Below are 10,515 nucleotides of genomic sequence, written 5' to 3' on the forward strand. Positions count from 1 at the left end.
GGAGAGTCACCCCAAAGGGCTGAACATGTATCTGTTTGGAGAGGAGGCTGAGGGTGTAGTGGAAGAAGGGAACACAGGTCGTGAGGGGTTAGAGGTCTTGGGGACAGCAGTTGGGACCACAAAGTGGCTTAGGCTGGCTACTGGTGGGATCCCTGAGTGTGTGTGTGTCTGTGTGTGCAATGCACCAGTGAACTTGAGCCTGAGCTCTCATGACTCAGGAGATGTGGATCTAGAAAGACCCACGATTTGCAGCAATGACTGCACAATGAGCTTGACATCCACCCATAGCTAACACATAACACTTAATTACCTAATTTCCATACTGTTATTTGAGGAATCTGTGCATGTGCTGTGCTTATGAATCTAGGGGTGAAGGTGTGATGATGTTTCACTTGTAAACATCCTGTCCTGATCACCTGGAAATGCAGAGAAGGACTGGAGTGTGTTCATGTTGATGTATGTGGTGGTTATGTATACATGGGTGTGGGTAAAGACATTGCTCTGTCTGTGTCAGTCTATTTTGCCGTTCACTTTAGTTGTGGCTCTGTGTGTGTGTGTGTTTGCATTTCTAGCTCTTTGGAATGCAGCAAGTCTCCTGCACACACCCATGGGAGCAACAGCAACTACATCCATCGGGCTGGGACAGAACAAGCCACCTGATTCAGCTCTAGCAGACCTGAAAGGTGAAAACCCGTGCCCACAAGTCTGCTGGAGCTGGTGCTGCCCAACATGACGGGGCAGGAGACCCAGAGCAGCTCTGCAGCAGAGACCCCAGGGTGGGCAGAGGGGCAGCGCTGGCTGGGCTGTGACAGCAGCGGGGAGGGCTGGCAGTTGGACTCGCGCTGAAGAGTCACTGCGCTGCCTTATAACAGAAGCACAGGAAGGACACAAGCTCAAAGCTCTAGAAAAGAATTCTTTAGTATTAGTTTGCTCCAGGAGGTACTGTTAAAGCATCTGGGCAAGACCCTGCCCTGCAGGTCCAGGAGCAGCTCAGCTCTCCCAGCGAGCTTTGCCTTGAAGGAAAGTGCAGTAACAAGCAACCATGTGGATACTCTCGCCCTTTTCCTGACCGGGAGGTGCGGTGGCTTGGGCCGAGCCACGGACGGATGCCCAGACAGTCTCCCCCATGAAGGGCAGAGGCCCAGCTGCCCATCACCAGAGCTCTCGGGGGTGAGAAAAATCACTTTCCTCTGTGAAGGCAGCTCTAACCAGCCTCCAAAATCTAGAGCAAAGGGGAAAACCAGACTCAGGGTATGGGGCTCAGGCAGATGGGGGCGTCTCTTCAGGGCAGCTCTCCTCTTGATCCAACAAATCCTCACTCTTCTTCTGCAGGTCAAAGCTCTGGAAAGGAGCAGAAGGAGCTGCTGAGAAGCAGGTGAGCAACAGCTATGCTCTGCTGTGGTTCTTTCCAATTAGGCCTAAGGCAGCATGGGCTCAACCTGGATGCTGGCAGCACACAAACCCCATGGTGTAACCAGCGTAAGGCAAATCTTTCCATGCCTGCAAAGGTTCACCCTTTGCCACAGGCTCTGCTTTCTCTGAGGCAAAAAAGTGCAGAGTTCCTCATCACGTAGGAGGAGTGCAGGAAGGAGAGCCTTTCTTACCTCCAGTTCTCTCATGACCTCGTCCATGAAATCTCCTGAATTCTGTTTGTAAGCCACCGCCAGTTTGATTGCATCATTGAAGAGCTGATGGGAAGGAGAATGCTTGTCACTCAAAGTAAGGGGCACTGGGTTCCTGTAACAGATGGAAACTGTTCCCACACCCCAAGAGAAAAAAAAAAACAAACAAATTTGGCAACTACCTCTAGCTACCAGGACCTCACAAGTAGCCCAACAGAGGTGCTAGCCCATTTTCTGCTCTCTGTGCCTACAGCACTCCCCACGTCCTTGGACCGTACAGGGGTATCCTTGATGCTGAGCCAAATAGCTGTGTTTTACCTTCACTACGTTGGTGCCATCTGCAGCAGACACAAAGTAAAAGGGCAAACTGAACTTCCGGGCAAAGTTGAAGCTTTTCTGTGTCACCTTCATGTCCGCTGGGGGCAAAAAAAGGAAGAAGTGGTCAGAAAGACATCACTGTAGGGGGAATGTCACATATGCAGGAGTGGTGGAACAGATGGAGCCTGATTTAGCCGTCAGGGCCTCCTCACTGCAGCACAAGGCTGGGAGAGTCCTCCCTGAGAGCAACAGCACTTGAAAAACAGCATCATCAGCAAACCATTGACAAGAAGACACAAAAAGAGTTCTTGTTGATTTATCTGTGGTGCTTGACTAAATTATTGATGGATGCTGATGTGCATAAATGAATAATGCTTTGCAGCTCAGAACATATCATTTGCTGTACAGTAGCTATGAATGTTTTCTGAACATGTCCCTATGACTTTTCTGTCTCCACATGACCTGGACACTGCTGCCAGAACTAGTCATGCCTCTCCCTCCGGCTTGGCCTTTTTAGCCAGAACTCCCCCCTGCCCTTAATGCCATGTTACCTCTATTCCTGTGAGTCAGGGGCACACTCACAATGTACAAATTGCTCCACTATTACATATTTTTACTTAACAGGCAGTTTGGTCCAGCTGCCCCAACCTCAGGAGGCCAGAGGCTTTATTTCAGTTTTGGGAAAAAACCTACTGTGTATTTTCAGGAGGTGCTGACACAGCAGCAGCAGCTCAAAGTGGTGACAGACCCATGTGCCAGCTCAGGGGGATGACTCCAGATGATCTTCTCAAGGAAGCAACAGCTGAAGTAGCTCAGACTCCAGATGCTTCCCAGTGGGCACTGCCCAGGCAGCTGCTCCCCACCGCCTTGCAGGAAGCTGGATCGACTCTCCTGCAGACTGGGCCTGCGTTAAGAGCTCTGGAGTGGCCATTTTCTACTGCGGGTGGAATACAGCAAAGAAGGAAAGGCAGGGGACTCTCTTGGAGTAGTGTACACTCACAGACAGTGCAGGATTCATCGACCCAGAGGTTCTGTCTACACTACAGCTGTCAACCCCACGCCCATTTGCCTTGGCCCTCCTGTACCATCATGCAACCAGTGGACTCAAGGCTGGCTTGACGCATCCTATAGGAAAGGCTTTTTTTTAGCCCTATGCCACACCACTGAACCAAATGAACTTCCTCAGACTGCAGTGGGAGCCCAGACACCTTATTCAGGTGCAGACACCTAGTCATAGCCACGATGATTTCTGCCATGAATGTCAGCAAGGAAGCCCATGTCTGACACTGTATTTGGCAGAGAATAGCAGGAGAATGTGGTCCAAGGGGATGTGTTCTCTTGTTGATGCTGAGCAGAGAGCTGCTGCATTATGAGCTCTCACAGGGTGCCAGAGACAGATCGCAACCCCAATGACAGCAGCAACGAATGCCCAGCTGGCATTCCTACGAGGAGGGAATCATCCAGTCACCTGCCGAGGAAGGTAAGAATTTGGCCAGCAGGTATATTTAGACACTTTACCACAGAGGAGTCCCACAGAAACCCGCAGGCTTAATTAGCAAGGCACAGGCAGTTACTGACTGTATCAGGGGAAGCCACATAGTAAGTCATGCTCTTTTTCCAGCAAGACATCCTGCAATTTTTCACTAGGTACTGCTCCAATCAGCTTTTGTGTTCTTGCTGGATGAAACGGTAAGGACTGAATTGGAAAGACATCACTTGCATAAACTTTAAATGGATCAAATTTGTATTTTTAATTGCTAGTCAAACAAGGTTAAGGGCCTATAAGACAGCATGCAAGGTCAGTAGAGGACTCAGCTATTCCTGTGGTGAAATACAGCTCTGAGGGATCAATACTCAAGAACCCATCTGGACTTAACCGATGAATGACATTCTTTCTCAGCCAGGTCAGAAGAGAATCACATTGCAATCCTGACAGGTTGAAAGAATAAGATATACTCACCGTCAATTTTGTTGGCCACCACAATGCAAGGAATCTCTGGGCGGAATTCTCTCAGCTCTTTGTACCAGCTGTTTAAGTTCTTGTAGGTGACTTTCCGCTGCACATCAAACACCTTCCAAAAAAGAACCAGCTATTGTGGGGCCAACAGCAGGACAGCCCCGTATCAATCCACTGCACCAAACACAAGTCAGAATCCAGAACTGTCCCAGGAGGACATCAACAAAGGAAAGTGGCGTTTGTTAGAAAGGAGGAAGGAGAAAAGGGAGAATATCCAGCAAGCCTTGAAACATGCAGCCAGTCCATTTCTTTGCATGATGCAGGAAACAGTCCCTCATTTTCCTTTACATTCTTATTTTGTATTATGACAAGCACTCTATCACCCGTGACAGTGAACAAGCAGTGGGAATCATGGAATCACAGAATTGTCAGAGTTGGAAGGGACCTCTAGAGACCATCCAGTCCAACTCCCTGCCAAAGCAGGGTTGCCCAGAGCACATCACTCAGGAGCATCCAGGCAGGTCTTGAAAATCTCCAGAGAAGGGGACTCCACACCCTCCCTGGGCAGCCTGTTCCAGGGCTCTGCCACCCTCACCCCAAAGAAGTTTCTCCTCATATTTGAATGGAACTTCCTTTGTTCCTGCTTGTGCCCATTGCCCCTGGTCCTGTCACTGGGAACCACTGAAAAGAGTTCAGCTCCATCCTCCTTCAACGCACCCTTTAGATACTTGTCAGCATTAATAAGGTCTCCCCTCAGCCTTCTCTTCTCCAGGCTAAAGAGCCCCAGCTCTCTCAGCCTTTCCTCAAAAGGGAGATGCTCCAATCCCTCAGTCATCTTTGTTGCCCTACGCTGGACTCTCTTCTGCTCTGCTCTGCTTCTAATCTGTTCTGCTAAGCAGGGTCAGATGAGAGGCTTCTCTATTTTAACAATTAAAATATCAGTGAAGTTGACTGATGCTCACGAGTGATGAGAAGCAGCGGAAAGTCAGAGCAACAGCACAAATTAAGGGACCGAAGCGGGTCAGGAATCGAGACTGATTTGAGCTACTAAATGGGAAGCACAAAGTATAGGAAAATAGAAAGAGCATAAGACCAGAGAAGAATGTCTTATGTGGTACCCTTGCAGAACATGTCAGAACAGTTGTGTGATACATAATCCTCCAAGTCACACCACAGAACAAGGAATGCCCTCTCCCTCGCATCGCCTCTGACAGGACTGCTCCCAGATGAGCACACTCAGTTGTACGTACATTTCCTCGCTGGAAACACAGTGTCAACAGTAGGGAAATTTAGAAGACAGCGAAGCCATGGAATATAGTAAGAGGGTTATCAGGAAAGACAGCAGACAGCTAAACATACCCAACTACAGTGGTTTAATCTGGTGAGAGAAGAAAGAACGATATAGGGAAGTTTTTTAAACCACTGGAAGAGACAAGAAATAGCAGGCAGGGTAATCATAAAAAGTAACACACACCAAGTGTCAGCCAGGACTGTTACTAGTCAAAATCCCAGCAGATCACAGCTGAGGCACCACCCTTACCATGATACAAGCATGAGCCTTATGGTAATAGGACGCATGCATGCTCTGGAACCTCTCCTGTCCAGCTGTGTCCCAAAAGTCTGCAAGACACAAAAAACAAGCTTACAATGACACAACTTCCCAAGTTCTGATTTTCTCACAACTTGAACCCAGGACGCAAAGCCCAGTCCATCTACTCAGGGTCACAAATTAGCTCTCACCTTGCTCATCTGAAACATTCCAGGGCAAAGAGATTATGCGAAATGAGGACCTTTCCTTAGCCAGGCTTAGCTATGAGTTGTGCTGACACTGAACACCTCTGTCAACACCTTACCAAAACAGAAGTCATCCTGGCACGACTTACACAGGACAGTAAGACAGAACTAAAAGTCAAAAGTGCAAAGAGTGGTAACAATGTATGGTACTTTGTTACTAGAGCTGACAACAGGAAACAAAACCTAAACGTCTTGAAACAAGAAGGCAATAACAGCCAGGCGTCTGCCATGGGAAGCGCTCCATCACCTTTCACTGCTCTTCCCAGGGGCACAACTCCTTCTAAAAGTACAACAGGTAAGTTACCCCGAGTCAGACAGGTCCCAGTTCATGGTGGCATGAAGGACACCTAAGCAGGTATCAACATTTTAATGCCTTTTTCTCTTTGTGTGTCTCAGGTAGAGATCTCCCCCGCCTCCTCTTACTGGATTTATTGGCTAATATTTGTGTCCTCTGTGCTGTATAAACTTAGGCAGTTTCAACTAAGAACCACCAGATGCAGTTATACCACTGTGAGCCGGACTGAGGCACGCTGCTCCGCCTAAAGACAAATAAGCCACTTTCCTTAGTGTTTACTTTGCACTGAAATTAGTTTCTGACTGGATACTGTGTCAGACTTGCAGGATGGTGACTTCTCAAACTGCCCAAAATATAGACAAGTACTCATCAGAACACATTTGCATTCATTATGGGTGATTTTGCTTAGCTTCTAAAACTGCCTGATCTTTGAATGTGTCATTTCAGAATCCTCACCTAGAAGGAAAAAAAGAGGTGCCAGTGACCACGACATACTGGATGTCCCTAAATTAACTTCCCAAACAATGTGGCAGCTCTCCTGAGAGAATGTGCCATGGCTTACTGAAAAACACTGCTGCTTTTATTACTAAATCCTCCAGATCTTGCCTGTCATACCCATGTCACTCCACAACATAGGAATTTATCAACCTTAAAATCCTTGGGAAAAATAAGATTCTCAGAGTAAAGAAATACACACTTTAATGCATTTCTAACTCTACCACCTGGAATTTGGTGATGGCCACTAAGAATAGCTCAGCAGAGTGAAAATTAAGCTAGCAAGGGAAGTGGTAATTCAGCACAATTTAAAGTCTTCAGATCAAACTGCCTGCCTTTACAAACCACGCTTCGTGACAGGTCTTCTCCGCAGGGCAGCTTGGAGTGCGGCATTGTGTTCATAAAAGGTGAGGACAGAAGACCTTGTGAATTCTTGTATAATATAGGCCAGATGAATTACTTAAACTAGAGCAAGCTACTTAATAATGCATGGTAAGAATAAGTCCCAGACATTCTTTTGCAAGTTGCTTTAATAGTAATTTCACTTCCTGGTTAAAAAACCCAAGCCACCTTATCTTCTATTTGAGTTTACCTAACATCAACTAGAGCCTGTTAAATATTTCTTGCTATGCTGAAGCCTCCTTTTGTGCCAGGTTCCTGTTCTCCAATGCTTTACCTTCTCCCTCAGACATAATCCAGACTGAATCTCTCATCATTAGGCCCCTTTTTACCACCCTTCAGTTGTTCTCATGGGTCTTCTCTGAAACCTTGTCTTAGGTTTAAGTGGCAAGGTTTTTCCAGGGTGGGAGGCTGCAGGGGTGGCTTCTGCAAGAACACACCAGAAGGTGACCCTACATTAGGCAGAGCTAGTTTGTCAGCTCCAAGAAAGACCCATTTCTGGCCAAATCATACCCACTCTACAATGGTGGTGAGAACACCTTTAAGAAGGGGTTAAAAAATGCTGTGCAGCAGCTGTAGAGAGAGGAGCGAGAAACATGAGAGAAACAACTCTGCAGACACCAAGGTCGGTGAAGAAGGAGGAGGTGCCCCAGGCCCCGGAGCAGAGATTCCCCTGCAGCCGTGGGGAAGGCCATGGTGAGGCAGGTGGTCCCCCCGTGTCCAGGTGTCCTCCACCTGCAGGACAGTGGAGGAGCAGATGTCCACACTGGGGAGAGCTCCACACTGCAGCAGGTAGACGTGCCTTGAAGGAAGCTGCACCTCGTGGACAGCCCACCCCAGAGCAGGCTCCTGGCAAGAGCTGTGGCCTGTGGAGAGCAGCCCACGCAGGAGCAGGTTTGCTGGCAGAAGCAGTGGCCATGGGAGACCCACACTGGAGCAGTGTGTTCCTGAAGGGCTGTACCCTGCAGAAAGGATCCATGCTGGAGAGGTTCATGAAGGACTATCCCATGGGAGGGACCCCACGCTGGAGCAGAGGAAGGCTGTGAGGAGGAAGGAGCAGCAGAGGCAAAGTGCTATGAATCCCCATTCCCCGCTTCCCTGCACCGCTCAGGGGAGGAGGAGGGAGCAGAAGATGTAGGAGTGAAGTTCAGCCTGGGAGAAAAGGGGGATGATGGAGGGAAGGTGGCTTTAGTTTTGTTTTACTCTCACTATCCCACTCTGTTACAATTAATTGTCAGTAAATTAAATTAATTTCCCCATGTCAAGTCTGTTTTGCCAATGATGGAAACTAGTAAGTAATATCCCTGTCCTTACCTCAACCCACCGGCTTTTTCATCATATTTTCTCCCGCCATCCTGTCGAGAAGGGGGAGTGACAGAGTGGCCTGGTGGGCATCTAGTGGTCAGCCAAACTTCCACCAATTTTCAATGCTTTTATTGAACCACAGAAATAAGAAAGTCTTGGTGTAGTAGTTTTTAAAAAGGCATCTTAGTTAATGATTCAAATGTTAATGTTAGTTAATGTTTCAAATTTGGGAGAGCTATAAAATGTCTGAAATTAATATTCTGATTTTATATTCAAATATTACTGTAGCTGTTTGGAATACATCCCTCTTATGAAGCTTATAATCAGCTAAGCACTATTCATCCTCTTTTTTGCCTCCCAGGATGGTTCCTAATTCTCCTTATGAATTTCTATGGAACCATATTAAAAACCATCCCAGTTTATCTGCATTAGTTTATTATTGAAACCATTGTTACCAATCAGGTTAGGAACCATGCAACCAGCAAAACAGGTGGATGATGTTTTGCTATTTTACAGATAGCAGTTATTTAAGAATTGCAGGATTTCCTCACTCAGTGGTAATGTATACTGATAGAACTCTGATGAAGAATCATCTCTGTATTTGTAAAATGTATTTCAAACATGAACCAACTGAACAGAATTTAGAAGAGTCATAAAGAATGACAAGGGATCCAGAAAAGATGCCCTATGAGAAAAGGCAAAATAAAGTGAAGTTGTTTACCCTAAAAGAGAGAAGAAATAGAATCAGAGAAGAGTTTGGGTTGAAGGGACCTTTAAAGCCCCCCCAGTGCCACCCCCTGCCCTGGGCAGGGACACCTCCCACCAGACCAGGTTTCTCCAAGCCCCCTCCAACCTGCCCTTGAACCCCTCCAGGGATGGGGCAGCCACAGCTTCTCTGGCCAACCTGGGCCAGCAGCACCCAAGTGTCACCACCCTCAACATAAAATATTTCTTCCTGATGCCCAATCTGAACCTACCTTCTTTCAGTTTAAAACTGTTGCCCCTTGACCTGTCACTATAGACCCTGGTAAAAACTCTTCCTCCATCTTTCTTACAAGCCCCCTTCATATATCAAAAGGCCACAGTAAAGTCTCCCCGGAGCCTTCTTTTCTCCAGGTTGAACAACCCCAACCCTCTCAGCCTGTCCGCACAGCAGAAGGGCTGCAGCCCTTGGGTAATTTTTGTGAACCTGCTCTAACAGGTTTGTGTCTGTCTTGTACTGGGGATCCCAGAGCTGGATGCAGCACTTCAGGTGGGCTCTCGAGCAGAGCAGAGAGCCCTCGACCTGCTGGCCATGCTTCTTTTTACGCAGCGCAGGATCAATTGGCTTCCTGGGCTGCAAGAGCATATTGCCAGCTCGTCTCCAAATTTTCATTCATCAATAAAGGAGAAAGGTACAGTGTTCAAACATGTAGAAAGCTGGTGCAAACAGGAAGGGAAAAAACATGTTCAGTGTCCAGGAAACACAGGAAATAACTGGTCTACCTTGAATAAAGGAGTATCAAGAAAGAAAGACTTTCTAGCACTAAGAACCCTGATACGTTGCAGTAGATGGCCTAAGCAGTCTTTGCCATTGGAAGTCTTTAAATACATTATATCTATCTATATCAATGAAGAGTATCATTAAGTAAAGAGTTTCTCCGGTGCAGAGCTGTGCGAGATGACCCCTCAGGGTCCCTGAGCCTGAGCTGCAGCACACTGAAACCACAGGAACTGCAGCGACAGGGGCAGCAGTGCAGACTCTCAACTCAAACCGCAGAATAAAACAACGTTTTTCTTGAACTCCCACCCGTCACAGAGCGACCAGCGCCACGCCGCAGGGCCCGCCGCACTTACCCACGAGGACCGCCTGCCCGCCCACCCGGGCGCGGTGCTTGTAGAGCGTCAGGGCGAAGGTGGAGAGCTGCTGGGGGCGGCTGCGGCCGCGTTAAGGAGCCGTCGGAGCAAAACGTCCCCCCCGACTGCCCGGCACCCGCTCCCCGGCCGGGCCCCGCGCGGTTTCCTGGGCCGGGCCCCGCTCCCGGCCGGCCGGGCCGCCCCCCGCGGAGGGCGCAGCACAAGGATACAAGCCGTCGAGCAGGAACCTCTCCAGCAGCCTGCGGACAGAGCGCACACGCGTTAGGCCGCGGCACCGAGCCGCTCCCCCCCCTCCCCGCGGGAACCGGCCGGGCGGTCACGCACTTGGACTTGCCCACGGCGCTGTCGCCCAGGCAGATGATCTTCACCGTCTCCTCAGCACCGGCCGCGGCCTCAGCCTGGGCCTGTTCCTCCGCCGCCACATCCGCCATGACACCGCCGTCGCGTCCCCGCTGCTACGCGACGCGGCGGGA

The 10,515-nt window shown here is 48.8% G+C and overlaps 1 protein-coding gene across 1 annotated transcript; it reads right to left on the reverse strand.

The window, feature by feature from the left end:
• Window positions 1–893: 893 nt before the first annotated feature.
• RABL2A (RAB, member of RAS oncogene family-like 2A) lies at window positions 894–10,509 on the reverse strand. The gene is made up of 8 exons (XM_014961861.1): window positions 10,367–10,509; window positions 10,252–10,281; window positions 10,022–10,101; window positions 5,438–5,517; window positions 3,901–4,012; window positions 1,941–2,038; window positions 1,605–1,688; window positions 894–1,341 (listed from the first exon to the last, which is right to left on the reverse strand). Exons 1-8 carry the CDS (start codon window positions 10,471–10,473, stop codon window positions 1,261–1,263), a joined length of 672 nt encoding a protein of 223 aa, XP_014817347.1. The 5' UTR covers window positions 10,474–10,509; the 3' UTR covers window positions 894–1,260.
• Between the last annotated feature and the right edge of the window lie 6 nt (window positions 10,510–10,515).

This window comes from Calidris pugnax, unplaced genomic scaffold, assembly GCF_001431845.1.
Source record: "Calidris pugnax isolate Ruff unplaced genomic scaffold, ASM143184v1 scaffold993, whole genome shotgun sequence".
Taxonomy (NCBI): Eukaryota; Metazoa; Chordata; class Aves; order Charadriiformes; family Scolopacidae; genus Calidris; species Calidris pugnax.

Coding starts and splice junctions, on each gene's coding strand:
- RABL2A (XM_014961861.1), bottom strand. CDS start 10,473: ATGGCGGATGTGGCGGCGGAGGAACAGGCCCAGGCTGAGGCCGCGGCC. Junction 5,518..10,021: donor CGGGCAGGCGGTCCTCGTGG/GTAAGTGCGGCG, acceptor TGTGTCTTGCAG/ACTTTTGGGACACAGCTGGA. Junction 1,689..1,940: donor ATGGCACCAACGTAGTGAAG/GTAAAACACAGC, acceptor CCTTCCCATCAG/CTCTTCAATGATGCAATCAA.